This window comes from Ursus maritimus, unplaced genomic scaffold (genome assembly GCF_017311325.1).
Source record: "Ursus maritimus isolate PB19 unplaced genomic scaffold, ASM1731132v1 scaffold_2, whole genome shotgun sequence".
Classification (NCBI taxonomy): Eukaryota; Metazoa; Chordata; class Mammalia; order Carnivora; family Ursidae; genus Ursus; species Ursus maritimus.
Window position 1 is genome coordinate 14,352,568 of NW_024424452.1, and position 25,037 is coordinate 14,377,604.

The 25,037-nt window shown below is 43.8% G+C and overlaps 1 protein-coding gene across 1 annotated transcript in view; it reads right to left on the reverse strand.

Annotated features, from left to right (window-relative positions):
* The window catches only part of CALN1 (calneuron 1), a 469,501-nt gene that overhangs the window by 167,049 nt on the left and 277,415 nt on the right, over nucleotides 1-25,037 (reverse strand). Inside the window, 1 exon segment of the mRNA XM_008698565.1 lies at nucleotides 12,232-12,344. Within this exon segment, the coding sequence (XP_008696787.1) occupies nucleotides 12,232-12,344 (113 nt within the window).

The window sequence follows — 25,037 nt, forward strand, 5'->3', positions numbered from 1 at the left end:
CCTCTGTTGTAGTATCCTATTTTATGTATGTCATAGAACTGGATATGATCTGAGATTAATATCTGTGTATTTAATGTCTCTCTCTCCCCTACCCCCTACACTAGAATATAAATTTCATGAGAGCAAGAGACTTAACCCATTATTTACAACTATATCCACGCTGGCCCAACAAGAGCCTTCCAATAAGCATTTGTTCAATGGGTCAATCCATCCACCAAAGAATGAATGACAGTATCAAAGACACACACACACACACACACACACACACACACACACACACCCCACAGAGAAAAATGAAAGAAACAGAATTGAGACACTCACCACTATCAATCTAAGACAGGCTGAGTAGATATAAAATAAACCAGGACATTCACGATCGTAATATAACTATTAGTGGAAAGGGAGCATATAGTTCTATTCCTACAAACTGTGGAGGTAGTTTACCCAATTACCAAACTGCATTTGCAGAAAGTGAACACATACTGAGACCCGTTAGACGGGCACAATAAATAGTATGAAGAAGGGACGACATAAGTGGCATTCTACGACTACAACGTAATAATCCAAATGAAAAATTAATAACAAATGATTAAACAAAGCATTCAGTAATATTCTCTGAAGTAACTATGGAGTGAAAAAAGATATTAGCTATAATGATAGATCATAGGGTAAATAATAACACTACCCATCAAAATCTCAGCATGGTGATAGAGCTATACTAACAGGAAAGTCATAACTAAATTCTTTCATTCATAAAAAAGCGAAATAAAATAATCCTTTAACACAGAAATTTATAAATAATAACAGGAAAGAAAGCAGAAAGGAAATGAAGAGAGGTAACAGGAAACAGGAAAAAACTATTAATTAAATAAAAGATTTTCTAAAAAAACAATAAAATAAATAACTTTAAGGCATATATTAATTAAAAAATAAGAAAAACAAAAATTACTATTAAGAGAAGCTCTAACCCTACATTGGGGTGAGCACAGCATAACATAGAGAGCTGTGGGCCCACTATCTTGTACACCTGAAACTAACATTGTGTGTCAAATATACTCAGATCAAGAATCTTTTTTTTAATTTTTAAAAAGAGGTACAAATTTCCAGTTATAAGATAAATAAGTACTAGGGATATAAGGTACAACCTAATAACATAGTTAACTGCTGTAGGGGTATTTGAAAATTGTTAAAAGAGTAGATTCTCAGCATTCTCATGAGAGAGAAAAAATACTTTTCTTTTTTTGTATCTATATGACGGATGACGGATGTCAAACATACTTTGGCAATCAATTCACAATTTATGTAAGCCAAATCATTACGACGTATGCCTTAAATTGATACAGTGCTGTATGTCAATTATTTCTCAATAAAACTAGAAAATTAGAAAAATAAGAGAGACGATGTAGTAATGGTAAAAAGATACTTGTAAAGAAATTTTTAAACAGTTCTGTGTACAACTGCACGCTCCTAAATTACATAACTCTGAGGAATTGGAAACTTCCTGAAGATAATATAAATTTTCAAAACAGACTAAAGAGGGCATCTGGGTGGTTCAGTCGGTTAAGCGTCTGCCTTCAGTTCAGGTCATGGTCCCGGGGTCTTGGGATTGAGCCCCCACATCGGGCTCCTTGCTCCGCGAGGAGCCTGCTTCTCCCTCTCCCTCTGCCTGCCCCTCCCCCTGCTTGTGCACTCTCTCTCTGCCACATTCAAATTTTAAAAATCTTTAAAAAAATTTTAAAAAAGACTAAAGAACAATTAAAAGTTATTATCAAAGAAATGCCTCAAAAAAAGACCCCAAAACCAAAACCAAAACTGTATCACCCAGATCCAGCAGTTTTACAAACTAGCCCACTCAAATTTAAGGTCATAAATAAGTCTATACGGTATAGAATTTATTGTAGATAACAAAAAATGAAAGAAACTTGACAAATTAATTGCATCAGGGTAGGATAATTATGTTTCAAAACCTAACAATGACACTTCTCGTTTTGTATAAACCACAGGTCGCTTTTATTTATAAATATGGATGAAGAAATCAAAATTAGTGCCAAATCAAATTTAAAAATTGCATTACAAATTCAAATTACACTAAGAAAACGACCTACCATGACGACTAGTGTTCATCTTAGGAATGTAAAAATTGTTTAATACTATGAAGCTTATTAATCATTATATCGTATCAGTAAGTTAAACAGGAGTAATCATGTGATCTTATGAGAGATTCAAAGGACATTTGCTAAAAGCTATCACATATTCATCGTAAATAAACCGTTGGTAAGTAATATGTTAATTTCCTAATATCAACATCAAATCTCACCCTTCTCATTTATAACTAATAAGCACGTTTCAGTCAATACACGTGGAACTAAAATAGTGTCAGAGGGAAGGAAACAAAACCGGTGTAATTTGTAGCCAAAGTCACAGACAGAACTGAAGGAAATCAACTGAAAAGCACCTGATCAGTTAGGAGAAAACTCAGTAAGGAAGCCAGATAAAAGTCAAAATTGCCGAACGCTAGTCCTGGCAGAAAGTGGTTAGAAACACACAATGACAAAATTAAAATCTTATTCAGAATCATCAAAATAGAAAAACATACAACCCGAGTCTGGCAGAGAGAAGGGCAGGAGCTCGGTGAGAAGGGCCCACGCAGCCCACCTCCCCTGCTGAGTCCGTGAACCTCAGAAACTCTGTCTTGGGGCAACAAGATCACTGGAGCTGTGGTCAGAAGGTGTCCCCAGCAAACACTGTGCGACCTCACTCACGTAAGATAGCTGAGTCAAACTCACAGAAGCAGAGTAGAATGTAGTTGCCCAAGGCTGGGAGCAGGGGAAGCAGGTAGGTCATGGTCAAAGGGGACGTGGTTTCAGCTGTGCGAGATCATGGAGGTCTGGATGTCTACCATATGGTATAGTGCCTATAGCTAACAATACGGTATACTTAAAATGTGCTAAGAGGGTAGATCTTATGTTATAAGTTCTTATCACACACACAGAAGAGCAGCAGAACCAATAAGGAGCGGGGAGGAAATGCCGGAAGAGGATAGATTTGTTTATCTATCTTGATGGTGGTGATGGTTTCACGAATGTATACTTACCTCCAAACTCTGAGTTGTGTATATTAAATAAGTACAGCTTTACGTGTCAATCATAATTTGATCAAGTGTTTTGTTTTTAAGAAGTGTGTCCAGGACACTGCAGCACGGGGACCCCTGTCCCCTGCAGTTGGTGCTGCTTGTTGCGGGTTTTTGAACATCTGTGTGCCCGGGCCCAGGAGGTCCACATCAGCTTTCACGCCTGCCTTGTTCCTTTCTCTGCTTCCTGTGCATTTCCATGCAAGATTCTACCCTTGCTAGAACCAGCCTACCATCTTTCCTTTCCTCCTGTCCTCTGCATTTAGATAACTGTGAATGAGAATTCTATATTGCCCTGAGAGCCTATAGGGTTCAAATTACATACAGACCCTGTGTGTTAGACCTCTGAGGGTAAGTACATGGAATAAAAGAACAGAACCTTGCCTAAAACATGGGAAGATCTGGGATGCCTGGGTGGCTCAGTTGGTTAAGCATCTGCCTTCGGCTCAGGTCATGATCTCAGGGTCCTGGGATCGAGCCATGCGTGGGACTCCCTTCTCAGCAGGGAGTCTGCTTCTCCCTCCCCCCACCCACTTGTGCTCTCTCACTCTCTCTCTCTCAAATAAACAAATAAAATCTTTAAAAAAAAAAAAAAAGGAAAAAAACTTGGGAAGATTCAGAGTGCCTGGGTGGCTCAGTCAATTGAGCACCTGACTCTTGATCTCAGCTCAGGTCTTGATCTCAGGATCGTGAGCTCAAGCCCCACGTTGGGTTCCAAATTACAATTAAGAGAAGCTCCAACACTACACTTGTGGTGAGCACCACTTAACGTACAGAGATGTGGACTCACTATGTTGTACACCTGCAAAACCTGTTAAACAGGTTTGTTTAAACACCTATTGAACACAAACAAACAAAACTTGGAAAGATTCTATTTGGATCTAAGAACGAAGTGTTTGGTGCCAGCACGTTCCTGAGAATATGACCAGGGACGTTCTCCTCTTCCCGGCTGAGGTTGCCTGTCAGCCCACCCCAGCCACAGACTCAAGAACCAGCCATGAACTTATTTAGAAAGGGTTTTAAAAATTATTTTCAATTTTTTTTCCTGATTATAAATTCAATTTAGACATTTTCCTCAAGCATGAGTTTTCAGCATACTAATTGGATACGAGATGACTGACATGCAGGGGCGGGGGGAGGAGGGGAACAGCTGGCCTTGAGCTTCCCGAGCCTTCCACGGCAGAGGGCCACATGGGAGATCTGGTGGGAGGCCGTCATTCAGAGACCTCCGTGAGTCTTTCTTTCTGGCAGCTGATGGCTACAATTCTGATTATATGCTTTTATACTCTCGTATAAAGGCATTTCTCGTACCAACTTTGTGCTTTGTTTACTAAACCGGGGCCCTGTGTATTAGAAACTCCAATCACTTTTCTTTTTTAACCACTGAATACAGTTGTTTTAGAATATGATTTTGTTGGGGCGCCTGGGTGGCACGGCGGTTAAGCGTCTGCCTTCGGCTCGGGGCGTGATCCCGGCGTTGTGGGATCGAGCCCCATATCGGGCTCTTCTGCTATGAGCCTGCTGCTTTCTCTCCCACTCCCCCTGCTTGTGTTCCCTCTCTCGCTGGCTGTCTCTATCTCTGTCCAATAAATAAATAAAATCTTAAAAAAAATATATGATTTTGTTAACTCGAGGTGTTGTTAACTTCACTGACTCATAAGACAACAGATCATACAGTCTCATGTAGAAATTTCAGGAAAGGGAAATAAGGATCGAGAAAAAATGACATCCACCTTTAGTCCAACCCATAATAATTAACATCGTCAGAATTACTGCATGTTCTCCAGTGTTTGTCTATGAATATAAGTGGATAAATAACAGATGTAAAACAGCAGTGTAATTAGGGTGTGCGTTCAATCTCCACAGACTGTAGACTGAAAACATTATTTTAAATAGTTGTACAATATTCCATCTTTGTGAGTGCCTTTTCCACATCTCTAATTTCATATGACGGAGTCTTAGACATAGAATTATTTTTAATTATAGGGTTTAGCATTTGAAAAGCTGTAGCTAAGTATCACCAGATAGTTTGTAGGACAATTGTCCAATTTACATTTCTACCAGTAGCCAATGAGTTTGTCCATTTTATCCCATTCTTGACAGCACTGAGTATTATCCTAGTTTCATTCTTTTCCAATGTGATAGGTGAAAACCATTATCCAATTACTCTTTTAATTTACATTTCTTAGATTTCTAGTGAGGTGGAACTGTTTTGATATGTTTATCGAAATTACTGACCAACTGACTGTTGTTCCTTCTTCCATCGGTCTCTTGTCATGTTAAGAGGTTTTCATATTGCTTTAGCAATGCTCTTCACATATGCTTTATTTTGTCATCTGCCATAGTTTTCCTGTCGTTTTTGAAATATTCTTTCAGTTTAATAGTTTAATACTTTAAAAAAAAAAGATTTTACTTGTTTATTTGAGAGAGAGAGAGAGTGAGCGGGGGAAGGGGCAGAGGGAGAGAGAATCTCAAGCAAACTCCATGCTGGACGCGATCTCACAACCCTGAGATCAAGACCTGAGCCGAAATCAAGAGCTGGATGCTTAACTGACTGAGCCACCCAGGCGCCCCAGTTTAATACTTTTATGTATGATTCTTCCATTGCTTTAATGCTTAGAAAGGCATTTCCTACTTCCAAAACTAGTTACCTATGGACATGTGTTTTTTCCACCTTTTAAAAACAGTTAAAACTTATAGACTAACAACCAAGTACACCTATAAATATGGATAAACAAAAGAAAACCCCCACCTACCAAGGTCGGGCTCAGACCAGTAAGCAGGACCAGGTGCCTGTCCCACACACCAGGCTCCCTGAAATCTCAGTGGCTCACGGGCTTTCAACCCGGAGCGAGCCTCAGTCACCCAAAGGGCTTATTGCAACCCAGGCTGCTGGATCCACCCCCACCCCGAGTTTCTGATTTAGTGTTTCTGGGGGGAGGGGCAGACATTTGCATGTCTAACAAGTTCCAGGTGCAGGGTAGAATCTTGCATGTTGCTGCCGGTTCAGGAACCACACTTCAAGACCCACGGCGGAGGTTAATGTCTTCCATACTCCGTATTTCACAAGTAAAATCGCTTTGGGGATTCAAGCACTTGCTGTCAATCTAACAGCCCTCATGATGGGCACCGCTTCTGAAAGCTATTTAGGTGCTGTGCGATGACGAAGACCTGGGGAGCAGCAGTTTGGGATCCAAAATTCTGATAGAGTGGCACGTTGGCAAAATATTGGGGGGGAGAATGATCCTGTTGGTGCCAGACTGGATGTGAGGAGAAACTCAGCCTCCTGGAATGCAATTGATTCTTAACATTAAAACTGTAAAGATCTTGGTGTTTTCTAGGTCTTGGCCCCATGCAACAAAGGCCTCACATGACTGACTATGATTTCTTCTGTTTCTTGGTTTGCTTGTCCTGCAAGTTTTACCAACAGTCAACCTCGCCAGGTAATCTCCAGTTTTACAGATGAAAAGATTGTAGACATTTAATAGATTCTTGACTAGCTAGGAGCTACATTTTCTTTCCTTAATTTTCATTTTCTGATGATAGAATTAATGCATGCCCACTGTCGAGATTTGGGGAAAATACTCAAAGATGGGATCACTCATCATCTTACCACACATGACAAATCACTGTTCATGTTTTGATACATTTCTTTCCCGTATTTTATGCATAACAGATCTGGATCGTAATGCAGCTTTGCGTAGTACTCCCTTCATATGTCGTGCGTATGGAACATCGAGTGCTCCCAATTGCCCATGAGTCAAGAATTTTAAGCACAGCTCCCTGCTCGTCTCAGCCACGGCCCTGGGGCCAGCCCATAAATGTCCCAAGCAAAAGCCTGGAACCTGGGCTGGGAAGGACTGGTCTTTGGATCAGAGCACAGGTCAGCCAGCAGGAGTTTAGGACCACAGCAGAAATGGAAAGCCAGGGAAGGTCTGAGACCAGAGCAAGGATTTGGGATGGAGGGATGGAGGCCAAGCCTGGAGCGATTCCTGGGGAACAGCTGCAGGTACTTTACCACATCTGCTGTGTATTCTCCCACCAGATGGGGAGGAGTGGACAGCTGGAAAGGAATCCGAGCAGGCCTGGGGTTGGAGAAGTCAGCGTGGCAGCCCTTGATCTGGACCAAATCTGGGGACGGGTGTCCCACGCATGTTTATGTGAGGATAACTTTCAGTGCCTTGGACATTGCACACAGTTGTGAGATAAGCGAGCTATGACAATGACCAGCTTGCGTATGTGTAGACAAGCGAGGCTCAAGACATTCAGGCAATACTCTGGAGCATGCCCAAAACCCAGGGAGCCCCTGTGAGTTTCCTGTTTCTTGACCTCCAGCCTCGGGTGCGTTCCCATACACCCAGCGGCATCCAGTGAATCGATCTGTCTGCTTAAATATTTATGTGTTTTATTTCTTAAGACAGAGAGTCTCAACTAGTGAAGTCTTGATGCATCGGGTTTGGTTGTGATACATAAAAAAACTGATAATGAAGGAGCCTTAGGTGTTTTACCTGTACTTCCAATAAGACAGAAAAATCTCAGCTCTCCCAGCCAAGGCAGGACTCATCTCTCTCTTTCTTCAGAGGGAGAAGAGTTTAGCAGAAGGGTTGGCCGGACCCTGGGGCTGCAAGAGCTGCTCGATATGCCAGGATCCTTGCCACTATCCTCGCCTTACATGCTGTCTGCAAACTCACTGCAGAACAGCTCTGCACGGTGCTGGAGGTCAAGGAGAAAAAAAGTAAAGGGTTGCTCTAGTGACTCAGGTAAGCCTGTGATGCAGGAGCAGGGCTCTGTCCCCTGCCACCAGGGGGCGTCTCCTGTATTGAGGCCACCCCTTCCTGGGTTCAAGTGGAGTCGTGGTGCATAGCAAGAATGAATGGCAGAACAGCAGTGACTTTGAGGACCCCACTTCCCTGCAGGTGCGATCAGCCCAAAACACTGAGCATTCAAACCATCCTGTCCTGAGTCGTAGCCCCTTTCAGCCCTTCCCTGGCCTCCTCTCCACTGTCAACACATACCAAGTCCAAGGCTGACTTTAAGCACCATTTCCCGTCTCCTCCCCAAGTATATCACTGCCGTAACGGCAAACACACAGAAACGTGATGAACGAGGGGCAAGAATACAAATTTCCAGCAGTTATTATTTGCTACACAAGAGAGAGGCTCTGAACTGGCTGCCAAGAAATCTTGGAGACTCATACCCAGAGGGCTGCGTACCCGGGGAGGGCAGATACCCCGGGGTATGGCCCTCAGACCATCCTCCTTGGGAAGGAGACTATGTTAGTAGCCAATTACATCCCGCCTTCCCTGATACCAATTTCCTGCACAGAGCCAGGGGCTCGTAAATTTTGGGATGAGTACCAGCTGATAAAAAGCTGCTGTTGCAGAATCCCAGTTGATTTTATTTTCCTCTTGGCACTGTGGGCTAGAACGCCAGTGAGGAGGGAGCATGGGAAAACAGATTTAATTAGCAAAATGAGCCTAGTGCCTGCTAGGATCACTTCTCAGAACACAGAGAACAGCCATGGTCACCGTTTTCCTCTGAGGTAGAAAGAAACCATAAGGCTGGGGAAAACCAAAGGCTGTGGTGCCAATGTCGGGCCAGAAGCTGAAGCCAATTATGGAGTCTCTACCCTTTGCAGTAGCCAGTCTCCAAGATGGCCCCTGATGACCGCTGCCTCTGGCTATTCGCCAGGAGGTGTTCCTTTCCCTCACTGAATAGGGGTGGGCTGTGTACCCAAGAGGATATTCCAGAAATGATGGAGTCTGACTCCCAAGAGGAGGCCATAGACAACACCATAGCTTCTACCTTGTGTTCTCCTGCATCATTTGTTTTGAAGGAAGCCAGCTGCCATGTCATGAAGATACTCGGGCAGCACTATGAAGGGGTCCATGTGGCAAGGTCCTGAGGTCTCCTGCCAACAGCCCACATCACCTTGGCAGCCACATGGGTGAGCCACCTTGAAGCACTTCCTCCAGCCCCAGTCGAGCCTTCAAACGATCACAGCCCCAGCCAGCATCTTGACTGCCACCCCATGACCCTGAGCCGGGACCACTCAGCTAGCTATTTTCAGATTCCTGACCCCCAGAAACCAGGATATTGTACATATTTACTGTTGTTTTATATCACAACCTATGGTGTAATACATTTTGCAGCAAAGAGATCACTCACGCGCCCTGCCAAGAATACTATCCTACCTGTATCTACAAGAAATGGACTTTGTCCCTAGTGGGAAGCCTTGCTCGAGGGTCTTAAGCAAACAATCTTCTCCTTGCTAGAGTATCAGTACCTCCTGATATCAAATCCCCCGCCTGGATATTCAGAGGCAGAAAGCCACCATTCCGCTACTCTTCTTCTTCTTTTTCTTTTTTTTTTTAATAATTTTTATTTTGTTATATTAGTCACCATACAGTACATCCCCAGTTTTTGATGCAATGTTCCACGATTCATTATTTGCGTATAACACCCAGTGCACCATGCAATATGTGCCCTCCTTAATACCCATCACCGGCCTATCTCATTCCCCCACCCCCTCCCCTCTGAAGCCCTCAGTTTGTTTCCCAGAGTCCATAGTCTCTCATGGTTCTCTTCTTCTATATCATCTTCAACCACTGTAGCAAAGTAAACACACGCACGTACACATGCATATACAAACATTCACACACACAGAGCTTTCTCTTAAACCTGAAAAATCACTCAAGCCCTGGGAAGATGCACTTTCTTCCAGGAAGGACCGGATGCCCTGGATGGTTTAAGTACCATTTATTCACGCTGTCTCTGAACAGACAGATGGAGGGGGGCAGTGTGGGAGGGTACAGCTGACTACTGAGAATTGATAGATGTCTCTGTTCTCCTTTGCTAGTCATAAAATTCTGAGCTGTATGAGGACCCGCAGGAGAGGAAAGCCACTCCCACAGCGTCCATGCATTTCTGCATTCATTTAAATATTTCAGAATGGAATTTTCCTCTTTTATTTGCTTTTCCCATCCTGTTTGTCTCCCCGGGTGAGGAAGAGGGTCTTTAATAAGGCAAAAACAGAGAATTTGTGAGCATAATAGCATTCCAAATTATGCTAGAGGCAGTCAAGATAGAGAAATATTTCCTTGCTGTGTAGGTGTTCAACTATGAAGAACCTGGAAGGTTCATGAAGCTTCTCTTTCAGGTGTAGATTAAATACCTGGAGCTCCCTGCCCTCCAGGATGGGGGTCAGGAAGAATGTTCAGAGCCTAGCAGGCATGTAGCATTCTTCCAGGCTCCAGGGGGCCATGAAGGCAGAGGCAAAGGGTAGAGAGAGCACTCAGAGTGGGGAATAAAGCACAGCAGAGAAGAAAGAAATCAGGCAGAGAAAGAACTCTGGAATGTTCATTCAGAGTGGATCTCGGCTGAAACACGGCCTGGTGAGAAACAACGTTCCCCCATCTTCTTAACTATGTATTCATTTTTTATTACTGCCAAGGGCCTCTACCTGTCTGTCCTTCCAAGTGTTGAATCACACCTGAAAGGTTACATAAGCCGTGACATATTCTTGTCATATGTCCTTCTCTGGGGAGAGTCAGGGCTTCGGGAGGCAGTTTGGGGACACAATCTGGTGTCTCTCTCTCCCCTGCCCCCTGGATGCCCTCCAGAACCAGGTCCTGCCTCTCCGCTCACCTTCATTTATGCGACTTCTCTTGATGAGCTCATCCTTGCCTATGATTTCACCCACCAGCTCTGATGGATACTAAATCTGGATTTCCAGCCTGGCCTCTCATCTGTGACCACCCCTGTGTACAGCTGGGCAAGGACTTGCCTCCCTCTCTTAGTTGTCTGACCCTCACCTTACACTCAACATGCCTAACTTAGAATTCAATGCCATACAAAGATTTCTTTTCTCCATGACCTTATCTTTGTCATCCGGGGACCTTGGGATCATCTCAAGTCTTCTCTTTGCTCAGGTCCTAAAACCATTCTGCCAGTGAGGCCTGAGGTCTTTCCCTTCAAACTATACCTTCATCATGGTCAATGACTAACCTGTGCTCACTGCCTCCACTCTATTCAAACCCATCATGACAAGCCTGGAACATTCCTTTGTCACTTCCTGCCATATTTCAAAGTTTGAAGCAAGTGCCCCCATTTCCCCAAGTCTTATCTGACCCCTCAAGATCACATCTGTCTCCTTTCTGGAACTGCTATTCATTCTATCCAAAAAATAGTTATTGAGGATCTATTGTGTACAACGGGTGAGGAGCTGAGGATGCTAACAAATGATTAGTTTAGTAACTATCATACCAAAAATCTCTTCTGTGTTTTTTCTCTCTTAAGAGTGTTTCCCCAACCAAATTCTTAAATAGCCAGGACTATGCCTTCAATGTCTTTTGTGAAACCCACAGTGACAGACTACAGGGCACATAACGCATTCTTACCGCGTGCTTATTAGTTACATGCAAGATGGGTAGCAGGGTAAGACTAGAGATACATGTCAACTGCAATGTTTACCTAGATTAGAGAATTATCTTTGGTTAAGAAAAAAAAAACACATCAAGAAATTAAAGAAACCACACTGTATGGGAGTGGTGTTTTACACGTATAACCAACAATTCAGTTTAACTTGGCAAATTATTTCACTCAAATTTTAAAGAGTGGTTGCTAACCCATTTCCCAAATTTCATCATCATGAACTGATAGTCACTTATTAAGACTAAAGAACTAATATAAAAATGATTCACAGCACCTTAATCATTTGAACATAGATATTTGAAGTGTCCTAAGAGATTTTACGAGACAGAAATAGGAGCAGGTTGAGAAGCATCGAACACGAATTCTTGCTTTTGTCAATCAGAAGTGAAGGAACATCATTTCCCCAAAGTGTAAAACTGTTTCTGGTACAGAGAAAAATTAGGGCGATAGTTTCTTCATCCAAACCTTAAATGAGTACGGTTTTGATCCTTTGATCAGAGGATCTAATATGGACCTCTACTTAGACATCAGGTTCAAGGAACGTATGTCACTCTAGCCCAGAAGAGATCTTCACATGCTGAACACAAGCTCAAGAATTCGGAGTCAAATGTTAGTTCCAGGCACATGTCTACTGTCAAATTTAATCTTTAAAAAAAATTCGTACTCACCTGCCAGAATATGCTATCTATTGTGTTTCCAAGAAAACCATCGCGACCTTCTGAAGACACCAGTTTGGGGCCAAGAATTGTCATGAATTCATCAAAGTCCACCTGGCCATCTCCTGGAAGGAGCAAATATAAACGTGAGTTGAAATGTTATTGAAATTGACCTACTGCACCCAATGAAATAAACATCACCGTGCTTTTTCTTCTTGGCATGACCTCAATCAATGAAGAGCTGGTGGCATCACTGAAAATTGTCCAACATTCTTAAAATACCAAGGTGAACACAAGAAACTGGCAATATTTGTACATCCAATACCACATATTCCTAATTATTTGCCAGGATTTCCATATCTAGAGGCCCAACCAGCACCCCCCCCCCACTTAAAGAGCCACCCTCACACCTGCTGTATCTTCTGGACCTCAAATTGTCTACTGTCCACATGACGGAAATTACAGCTTCATCCCCATCCCTTCCTTCATCCTTTCACCCACACATAAATTGAGACATCAAGTCTTTCACCTCTTCCACACCTGTGCCTCGTCTATCTTCCTTGTTCATTCAATCACTACTCCCTTTCCAAAGACTGTGGTGGGAAAATGTTCTCAAGAATTACTGTACCCATTTATGATGACCACATTACTAGCAGAGTGGCTGTCTACTCTCACACTCTCACCTCCACACTGTCTCCCATACAGTGGTTTACCCCCCCCAAAAGCATAACTGATGATGCTTTATATACGTAATGGCATCTTTGACCAAAAATAAGGAAACCACTTCAGGATGGCATTCAAGTCCCACTATCCCTTTCGCTGCCTTTTGCTCCCCACCGCTGCACAAAATGCCATGCTTTTTCTGAACGTCATGCCTCTGTACATGCTGTTCCCTGCATCCAGGATGCCTTCCCTGACTTCACTGCCTGAGGAACATCATCTCGTTCTCTGAGATGGAACTTATATATCATGTTCCCCTTTTGTTTTTCTTTCTGACCTTCACTTCACTAGACAGAGTTGTCTCTCCATCTACCCTCACGTACATCTATCATAGAACTTATCAGCCTGTATCTCAGGTCGCTGATCTGCATGACTATTTCCCACCTGCCCTGTGAGCTCTGCAAGGTCCGGGACCCAGGCTGAAACGTCCTTGTATATATTCCATACAATGGCGGGCACTCAGTATGACTTGCAGAATGAATGAATGATACCTCTCTCTTGTTTTTTCTTTGCTCAGTTCCGCATCTTTCATGCTAGATCTGACACTGACCAAAAGGTGAACTTGAGACAACTCAGACAAAAAACAGACCTTCAGGGTACTGTCCGAGCCTCAGTGACTCATCAGCGTGGCATTCTGCACCCAGAGGGCGTCTCCACCAAGAGCTCACCACATGTTAGCCCAGCTGGTGCGGACGGCCCAGGTGTCTGCACACAAGTCCAAAGTACACACACATCAATCCACTCCCAGAGCGCAACCGCCTTCAAAGAGCCCTCGTTCAAAACCTATTTCAAAAAGCTGAGCAGATGTCATCATCAAGATGCCAATAATTCAGAAAAAGAAGTCCAGAAACACATTGCAGTGTAGATTAAAAAAAAAAAAAGACAACCCAAGGGGGTAAGGGAGGAGTGGCAAGTCAGTGGGAAAGGAAAGATTTAGCACCAAATGGGTGGGGCAGTCACTGGGCTACTGGAGGACACTGGGTTGCCCCTCACCATTCAACAGGATAGAGGCATCTAAAATTCCACCCTCAAAAATAATTAATTAATTAATTAATTAAATTCCACCCTCACTGGTCATCATGAGAAGGTTAATCAAGCAACAGTGAGGCACCATCTTGCATCTCAAATTAGCAAATACTTCCAGAAAGAATACTGCTCAATGATGGTAGAGATACAGAGAAGAGATAGGCTCTCGTATGCCTTCCGGGTACACTCATCCCGGATACTGACTGACAGTACTGAAGATTCTTTAATATGCTGATTTCTTTTGACCTAATAACTTCGCTTTTTTAAGAAAAATACAAGGTAAGGAAACTATCTTAAATGCAGACCAATACATTTGCCCCACAATAGTCATCCAGTATTCGTGAAAGTGGGAAATTGGAAGCTGTAGGAAAGGGAGAAGGGCCCAGGCTTCCTGGCATTCGCACTGAGCCAGCTCCACGTGGCTCCAAGTCTCAGACAGATGCACGCTTGTTAAACACCTGCACTGACCCTCGACTCACCCCAAATCACCCTCGCTCATCTGCGGCTAGGTGGACAAAACATCTCAGACTAGAATATGCATTCTCTATAGAAATAGTATCACCCTCAATGAGGTGAAAATGGGTTCCTGGGAGACAAACAATCTTAGATATTACAACGGTCTGTGGTTCTCCTCGGGCCACGGTACATAAACAGATGTACAATATTTCTGTGCTATTAAAATTTCATAGGGTAAGGCAACTAGGGAAACCAGTGTCTTAAAAGGCTCCTGGTAGTGGGTGGCTCTGAAAAAGAAGAAGGTGATGGAGGAGAGGGGGGAAGAGGAAGAAGAGGAGGAGGAAGAGGAGGGGGAGGAGGAGGGAGGTCCAGAAAGAGTGGACAAGAAAAAGCCCCAAGTACTGTAGCTCCCCATCTCCAGCCGTCCCTCTGGAATGTTGTCCTATAAGCAGTGGGCATCATCCCACATGTCTGTCCTCCATGGCAACATCTAACAGTTCACAAAGGCTACGAAGCTCAAGGGCATGGATCACTTTTCAAGAAGCCCTAATGAGACCAAACTGGGTCACTCAAGCTCCTGGCTATAGTGTAGCAAGTACTGCTTTCGCTCAGTTTCTACTGCACCCAATGAAATAAACATCACTGTGCTTTTCTTCTTGGCATGACCCCAAACAATGAAGAGCTGGTAGCATCACTGAAAATTGTCCAACATTCTTGGCAGACTCTCAGGAGTCTAATGGGTGTGGTCCATAGGATGTAGCAGAACCCCTGATTCTCAAAGCCAGGAGAACAGGGCTGTCTTTGAACAGTCTACCTTCCAGGTAGGAGGAGAGAGACCACCCACCTCTCCGAAAACCCCTCCCCCCCAGGGTTCTGGGAGCAAAGCAGTGTAGAACTGGTATATTTCAAGGGTCCAAATGGGGCTGCTGTCAAAGTCATCAGGGAGTGTTCACAGATGGTGCCCTTGGCTGAGAACACCAAAGCCAAAGCTGAGAAGCAGAAATGATGGCCCCCGTGAGGGGCACAGGCCATTCACTACTCAAATCCTTGGCCAGATAGAAAGTTCTGGGAACGGGGTGCTCAGGGCCCTATGGGCAGTGCCAACTGCAGTCAGTGCAGAGCACAGGTGTCTCAGCACAGACTTTCTGTGACTTTGAAGAAAGGTCCAGGTCATGGGAGAATTTGCTTCTTGCTATTTAATAGCGGACATTTGGAACCCCAGATTTTTTTGTGATCAAAATACGATCCCCCCCTGCTTTTTTTTTTTTTTTTTAAGTGTTATGGAGCAAAGGGAGATCGATTCCAGCAGACCCACAGTTGCAGAAATAGTTAGGTGGGGCCCCCACACCTCTCTTGGCATTTTCTCAGCTCTGGCTCCTGAATATGCGTGTACACAGAACATTTTCTGCAGACCTGCTGTAAATGGAGACTCCGCGTCCTAATGCATAGCTCAACCCCAGGCTAACCAGTAGGACAAGGTTCTATTCAGATTTAGACTAGAAAACAGCTCTCTTCAGCAGATCCCAGTTTAACGGACAAACAGAACTGGGAACACCCCATAAGCTACCGACGCTGCTCCCGGAAGTGGGGCCCCCATGTCTCCACCCCCTTGCTCCATCTACCCTGGGAGAAATGAGACGAATAGAATCTCAGAGGGAGATTTTTCATTAAGTCCCTTATATGAAAACCATTCCCAGGCAGAAGCAAGTTCTGAAAAGTCTGATGCCGATCCACATATCTAGCTTTGACTGAGTGCTCACAATGTGGCCAGCATTCCTTACAGGAACACCCATACACTAGTTCACGGAAGCCTTCCAGCAGCCCATGTTACAGATGGGAAAACTGAGGCACAGAGAGGTTCCGTAGCTTGCAGAAACACACAGGGAGCAGAGCTGGCATTCCAAGCTGGGAGTGGATTGCTGTGTGTGCACTTTGACTACCTGTGGGCAGACACTTGCACCTCCTCGGGGGAAGCAGGGTCATGGCTGGGCTCTGTCTGGAACACTCTTTCCCCTGACCCCGGTATCGCCTGGCTGGGGTGCTACGGCTGCCTGGGATATAGGGGCAAAGTGAAATCGAAATTGCTCCCTCTGGTCTACCTGTTGGGCCTCAGGTCACCCATTAGAGGTCTTTCTTCATCACTTAGAAGAGTCATACTAAGTCATCAGAAGGATTTATTGAACATGTGCTGTGTGTCAGACTCTGAGCTCAGGGGCTTATCATCTTGTCTCATTCTACCCCAGCATTATGAACAGCTTCTCCTCTTCTACACTTTACCCACGAGAAAACGTAGGCGGGAAGGGGTTAAAAGTAACTAGGTTGTGGCCACACAGCTAGTATGTGCCAGCCAAGAGACTCCGCTTGGGACCTCGACACTAGCCTCCACGTTGTCCCAGCTCCCCTCCCTGTGCATCAGAGACGCTAACATAAGCCCCAGCCCAGGCTCGTTATCTGTCTACAAACTTTGAGAGCGCAATATGTCTTCCTATCCGGCCACTTAGGAAGGAATTTAGTGGGAAATTGGGTGAGATGGCCTCCAGGGGCTTGAATACAGATGACCATGGCCTAAAAGCCATTTCGTCCCCAAATTGCCATTCTGCCTGCAGTCTCGGGGTCTCAGTGATTCTCCTTGGGTGGTCAATTCCCAGAGGACCCAGGCCTCTCACATACAATCCTCCAGGCATCCGAAACCCCTTCCACTAAAGAGAATTGCTCTAATAAACAAGGCCTGGCACGGTGACATCAGACTGCCATTCTGGATTCTCATGCCCCCAGAGACAAAGGTGGGCAGCTTCCCAGACCTGCCACGTTTCAAGGATTGTAGCAGACTCAGAATACAAAACATTTGGTTAATTTGTTTTATGAATCTCGGGCAAGCAAGTGCAGCATGGGAGGGTGGCATTCACTCCTACCTGGCCTCTTCCTCCCTCCTCAAGCTTCCAAATATCATGATCCACTTAGCAAGACGTGCAGGAAGCCAACCTGCTAAGGACCATGTCTTGTTGCTTCCCACTGCCGTGTAAGTCAAATGAATGCCCTTGAACTAGGGCAGGAAGCTGTGGGAGGGCCAGGATTACACAACAGGCATTAGGACCAACCAGCCGACATGCTCGCAATGAGGTGAGATAATAATAAATATAATAAATAAAGACCCCTGGCTTTCTGGTGGTCTCTCTCTCCACTGGGATGCTATCAGCCCTCATTGGTCCTCAAGGCAACTCCACGCTGACTACGTCCTTTGCCCCTGGGTTAGGCGCTCTTTCCAACGCAGCCCAGCTGTCTCTGCTTGGCTACCCAAATCAGGCAGCAGCTCCAGCTCCAGCCCAGGCCTGTAGGAGTTTCATTATGTGGCACAAACACCAGCCCCTATATTCTCCAAACTCCAGCAAACACAGGTCAATCTCTATAAATGGCTCTCTGGAAACATCTTTTGCTCAAACTGAATGAGAAATACCTCCTCCCCACTCCAGGAAGGTTAGTAAAAGCTCAGAGCCCACCATCAACTCTCTCCAATGCAATTCTTTTGCTTACTACATCAAACTCAACTTCTTTTAAAGTGTTAAGGACTGAACTGTGTCTCCTCCAAAACTCGTATGTTGCAGGCTCTAACCCGCATTAGGACTGTATTTGGAGAAAGGGCCTTTAAGGAGGTCACTAAGGTTAAATGCGGTCATAAAGGTGGGCCCTGATCCAATGGGACTGGTATCCTTACAAGAAAAGGAAGAGGCACCAGGAGAGCATGCGCAGGGGAAAGGCCATGAGAAGACACAGCAGGAAGGCAACAAGCCGTCTACATGACAATGACAGGGTTCCCACCAGACACCCATCCTGCCAAGAACCTTGATCTCAATCACCCTAGAACTGAGAGAAATAAGCTTCTGTTCTTTAAGCCCCCTGGACTGTGGTATTTTGTTCTAGTAGCCTGGGCTAACACAGTGGGCTCTTGGAAAACCTGGCGTGTACAGTACTGTTCCTGTGTTTGGGGGTTTAAAATAGAAAGGTAAGAGTACCTTTTTGATATCTTACACCCTACGTAAGAGGGAGGAGGAGAAGGGAACTGGAAAGGAAGAGTCTGAGAGCAGAACCAAGAAAGAGAGAGGGGACCTGGAAATCAAGGGAGACGCTCAATAAGGGGCAGGCAGTTAGTCTCCAGTGACATGAAATGCTACAGAGGGCCATGTAGGGTGACTGCTGAGAAAGGGACCACGTATGGCTCGTCACTGGACCTGCAGTGGTGGTGACAAAACCCATGCCCTGGCCCTGACAACAGCATCTGAATTTTTACATAGAAGGGGCTCAGGAGCAGGACCTGCGTGGAAGACGGGATATATATTGGAGATCTCAAGACCCACCCCCAAGTTCAGTGGCTTGCTAAGAGGACTCCCAGGACAGCATATAGCTCTACTCTTGACTATGATTTATTACTGCAAAAGAATATAAAAGCACAATCATCAGGGAGGAAAGATGCATGGGGTGAGGTCTGGAGGAAACCAGGAACCAGCTTCCAGAATCCTCTCCCAGTGAAGTCAACAGGACATGCTTATCAACTTTCCCAGCACTGAGTAGTGGCAACATGTGTGAAATCCTGTCTACTGGGAAAGCTCCTTAGAGTCCCAGTGTTGAAGGTTTTTACTGGGGGCTGGTCAGGTAGGCGCTCTGTGCCTGTCATGTATTAACATTCAAGACTCCCAGAAGGAAAGCAGGTGTTCAGCATAAACTATATTGTATACACAAACAGTTTGGGCACAGTGAGCCACTCTTGATCCACTCTAAGTGTGATGGAATCCCTCCCCAGATCCAATTTCCCAGACACTACCCAAGGGTTAGCCTTGCAAGCAGGACTTTCTAAGGATAGCCCGCCTGTGTTAGCCCTTTCTGCACTCAGAAGTTCTTGAGTCACTGAGCCAAAGCCACAGAAATTTACCAAAATCAACATTTCCAGCTTGAGTGGAAAAGATGCTGGCTTCTCATGATTCAGAGCTCCTAACATAGATATTGCATCTGCTGGAGACACAGGTAGGGCCTTCCTAGATCTGAGATGCTTAACTCTGCAGCACCATGACGTGGCCATTACTTTGACAGGCCTAGCACTGTCTCTTCATTCGCTGCTTCTATGCATGGAATTTTACACCCATCAAGCTCTTCTAGTTCCTTTTTTAAAAAGCTTAATTGATTGATTGATTGATTGATTGATTTGAGAGAGAGCCTGAGCAGGGGGAAAGAGCAGAGGGAGAGGGAGAAGCAGACTCCCCGCTGAGCAGGGAGCCCAATGTGGGGCTCGATCCCAGGACCCCAAAATCATGACCTGAGCCAAAGGCAGATGCTTAACGGACTAAGCCACCCAGGCACCCCTCCTAGAACCATCCCATCCTCACCCCATTGGTAAAAGCAGAACTGAGGCCCAGATAACCCAGAGCAGTGTGCCTGCCTCCAGCAAGCCAGCATCTGGAAGGGCAGTTTCCCATGGGAGCTGAACCCCAAGCACAAAGTTTTTACATATATTAGATAATATAGGGAAATGAAAATTGAAAAAGATGCTTTCGTTTACACTTTACATTAAAATGGGAAATATCAATTGACCATAACAGAATAAGAAAGTCAAGGGTGTGAATATGGTGGACATCACCACCGTCATCCTGGAAATTTGTGTTCAGGTGGGAAGGAAGAGGAGGAATGATATGTGCGGTGTGATATCTCATTGTAGTTTTGATTTGCATTTCCCTGAGCATCAGTGACGTTGAGCATCTTTTCATGTCTGTGGACCATCTGTATGTCTTCTTTAGAAAAATGCCTATTCATGTTTTTTGCCCATTTTTAATTAGATTATTCATTTTTGGAGTGTTGAGTTATATAAGTTCTTTGTGTATTTTGGATACTAACCCTTATCAGATATGTCATTTGCAAATATCTTCTCCCATTCTGTAGGTTGCTTTTTACTTTTGTTGATTGTTTCCTTTGCTGCACAGAAGCTTTTTATTTTGATGAAGTCCCAATAGTTTAGTTTTGCTTTTGTTTCCCTTACCTCAGGAGGCTTATCTAGAAAGAAGTTGCTAAGACTGATGTCAAAGCAGTTACTGCCTGTGCTCTCTTCTAGGATTTTGATGGTTTCCTGTCTCACATTTGGGTTTTTATCCATTTTGAATTTATTTTTATGTATGGTGTAAGAAAGTGGTCCAGTTTCATACTTCTGCATGTTGCTGTCCAGTTTTCCCAACGGCATTTTTTAAAGATTTTATTTATTTGAGAGAGAAGCAGGGGGGAGGGAGAGGGAGAGAATCTCCAGCAGACTCCGTGCTGAGCAGAGTCTGATGCGGGGCTCGATCTCACAACCCCGAGATCATGACGTGAGCCAAAACCAAGCGTTGGAGGCTAAGCAACTGAGCCACCCGGGTTCCCCCAACACCATTTTTTGAAGAGACTGTCTTTTTCCCATTGGATATTCTTTCCTGCTCTGTGGAAGATTAATTGGCCACATAGTTGTGGGTTTATTTCTGGGTCTTCTATTCTGTTCCATTGATCTATGTGTCTATTCTTAGGCCAGCACCATACTGTTTTGATCAGTACAGTTTTGTACTATAACTTGGAGTCTTGAATTGTGATGCCTCCACATTTGCTTTTCTTTTTCAAGGTTGCTTTGGCTATTCAGGGTCTTTTGCGGTTCCACACAAATTGTAGGATTGTGTGTTCTAACTGTGAAAAATGCTGTTGGTGTTTTGATAGGGATTGCTTTAAATGTGTAGATTGCTTTGGGTAGTATAGACATTTTAACAATGTTGTTCTTCTAATCCATGAGCATGGGATGTCTTTCCATTTCTTGTGTCGTCTGCAATTTCTTTCATCGGTGTTATAGTTTTCAGAGTACAGGTCTTACGTCTCTTTGGTTAGGTTTATTCCTAAGTATCTTATTGCTTTTGGTGCAATTGTAAATGGAATGGATTCTTTAATTTCTTTTTCTGCTGCTCCATTATTGGTGTATAGAAATGCAACAGATTTCAGGGTGCCTGGGTGGCTCAGTCGATTAAGCATCTGACTTCGGATGAGGTCATGATCTCAGTGTCCTGGGATGGAGCCTTGTGTCAGGCTCCTCACTCAGTGGGGAGTCTGCTTGTGTCCCTCTCCCTCTGCCCCTCACTCATGGGCATCTTCTCTCTTTCTCTCTCAAAAAAATAAAAATAAAAAAAAATCTTTAAAAAAAAAAGAAATGCAACAGATTTCTGTATATTGATTTCAAATCCTGCAACTTTACTAAATTCATTTATCAGTTCTAGTGGTTTTTCAGTGGAGTTTTTCAGCTGTGAAGCTAGTGCTTTTATTAAAAAGGGGTAATTTCTCAGTACTGATTTAAGTAAAGATTGAAAAGAAATGGAATAAGATTTAAGAAATTATAAAGTAATCCTAATAAAATACTTGAACAGCTTCTCAAATAGGAATAATTGCATTAGTTTTTTCATGTTGTTGAGAAATAATATTCCTCATGTCATATAAACTGTTCCAGGATAAAGCAGAGAGGAAAAGTCAATGTAACTCTGATACCAAAATACACAAAAGGAAAACAACGGACAAACTTCACTTACGGATACGTATAAAAATCCTGAAGCCTGAACTAGAAAATCTAATTTAAAATATACCAAAAGCACAGCTTATCATAGCCAGGTATAGATTCTTGCAGGACTTGAGTACAATTTACTATTAGTGAAATCAATTAATATGATAAATCAAATCAATAGATACAACTTTTAAAAGTGCTGATCTCTATGGATCCAAGTAAAACACAATATTCATCCGGGACTTTTTAAATTGGGCAAAGAAAAATACTTCCTTAAAAAAGTAAGAGTGATCTATCTTAAGACAACAGCACACATCCTCACACTTAGGAAGAATCCCCATTCAGCTAAGCGAGGGCCGGGGATGCTTGCTATCATTTTTATTCTAATTGTTCCCAATGTACCGGCCAACAATACGACACGAAATAGAAGTAAAAAATATGACCACAGGAATGGAGAAAACAAGATGATCACCATTTGGAGGCAGTGTGATTGTCTAGGAAAAACAAAAGACACAACTGTTGTTCTGGGGAGTGTAGTAACAGTGGCGAGATACAGACAAACGTTTAGAAAATCAATAGTTTTCTTGTGTGGCAGCAATAACCATTTAGATCTTTTAACAGAACAGAAGAGCCAAGGGACTTCTGGAGAAGGCAGCAGCAGGGGCTCCTAATCCATTGTCCCCCCAACCTCCTGGCAAGTCCCCTCGCTGTGGGAACAGGCTTGGGCAGGTGGGGGCGCCCAAAGGGCAGGTGGAAGGAAGGTGGAGGGAGGGTGGAGAGGGTCTGCCTGCCTCCCCTGTGAGGCCCCTAGAGAAAGGGCCACACCTGTTCACTCTAGCAGGTTGGTGGGTGGTTCCTGACCGCACTGACTCCCAAACGCTTGGGGAAAATCTGCTCTGTGGGCTGGGATCTCCCTGCTCCTGGTGGGGGAGCTCCCCCTGGAGAAGGGCTACCGCCCAGAGGCTCAGTGGAAGAGAGGCACCTGTTCTCTGCTCAGCCACAAGATGGAAATCGTGGGGGGGTGGGGCCTCTACCTGTGTGTTTCCTACTGCCCAAGAGGCCCTTGGTAGAGGAGGGCAGAAAACTATAGGCAAAGAAATTGCAGCTCACTTCACAGAGATGTGGTGACAAGAGGGAGGGGACCCAACAGCCTTTGGGGCCCTTGGCTTCCCCTGAACTACAATGGGAGGAGGAAGAATTTAAGAGGAGAAAGAAAACAGAAGGGAAGGAAGTCTGAGCTCTCAAAGAGTGAAATCAGAAGACAGAAAGGCTCTCAGGGACTAAAAAGCTTGACTTCCAAAGACACAAATTCACAGACACACTGGAGTAGTGGGTGGTAAGTGTGGAACGCCAAGGAGCAGCTCAGGTGACTTCACCTGAGAAGGACAGGGATTCCAGAGAAAGAACAGAACAGATGAGTACCTGGGATTCCGTGAATTAACTTGCTTAACCGTCAAGGCACACTTATGGGAGGGGCCTTACTATTTCACAACTCAAATCAGCAAGCAGAAACCAGGAGAGGTGATGCCCTGTGTGCAGTGGCCAGGCCTGAGCCGGCTGGGGTCTGAAGGCTGGCCCTCTGACTCTAGGGTTCTCGATTTCAATCACAAAGCCAGCAGTGGTTAACCCGCTGTGATTAAACACACAATAGAGCAAATGACCATTATCCAAAGAGAAAAATCTCTCTAATCACACAGAAATGACAAAATAACCAGGAATAAAATTTGAAAGTGATATGTAGGACTCATATGAAGAAACCTGAACAACTTTAGTGAGATACTGAAAAAGCCTTTCGGGGGCACCTGGTGGGCTCAGTCGGAAGGGCTTGCAACTCTTGATCTCGGTGTCGTGGGTTCAAGCCCTATGCTGGGGGTAGAGATAGCTTAAATAAATAAATATAACAAACAAACTTTTTTAAAAAAGCCTTTAAAGAAAATGGCATACAGTACTATCCTTCTTGATGGAAAAATTACTGTAAAGATTTCCCAAATTAATTTAGATGTTTAATGCAATTTCAAAAAAAAATCCCTATGGAATTTTTTTGGGAAGTTTCCCAATGACTAGTAAGGTCATCTGGAGGAATGAACAGGCCAAGAAAAGCTTTAAAAATAATTAAGAGCAGTAATGCTATATCTAATAATAAAATGAATTACAGAACCATAATAATGAAAAAAAGTACTGATGTCAGAATGGACAGGAGATAAAACAGCACTGTCCAGAATTAAGTTCTGGTAAATACAAATAATATACAGAAACAACTGAGTAGAAAAAAGGCTTCCTTGTCAAATGGCATTGGGAAGAGGAGCATTTGGAAAGAAAAACCCATTCTGCTCCTCACTTATCTTACTGTAAAACACAAAACACATAAATTAGAATTTATAGGTAAAACAAGAAAAAAACTTTTCTAAGCTGAAAATCAATAAAAGAAAAGCAGAAAAGTAAAGATGCATAGAGTTGCCAACATACTCTGTATGTCAAAGATGTCAGGAACTAAATTTAATATTTAGCTATAAACTAGGAAAACTGTCCGCAATGAATATGGGAACGGGGTACTACTCTTCAAATACAAAGGAACTCATTAAGGCATAAATGCTAGAGGATGTGAAGAGATAATTCACAAAGGAAAAATACAAATGTTAAACATGTGGAAAATGTTCAACTTCAAGAGTGTGCAAATAAATGCAAATTAAAGCAATAATGAGATAGCATTTCCCACATCCCCAGGATGCAAAGATTGTATTTTTAAGTGAGAAGACTTGAGTTTGCTGAGACTTCACGTTCCCATTGATGGGAACAGGCGTTGCAGAGCCTTTCTGGATACTTCATTTGGCAACACCATTGAGATACAAGGTTCCTTTTTAATATTATTTTCATTTGATTCAGTAATTCCTTTTCTGGACTCTGTCCTAAGAACTTCATCAGAAACTTGGAGAGAAAACCCTGCACCATGTTGTTTGTCATGGGGTTATTCATAATGGTGAAAAATGGAAAAGAATACAGAATATAAATATGCAATTAAAAATCAACCTACCGCCCAGAGATAGCATTGCAGCATTTTCTTCTAAGCAAG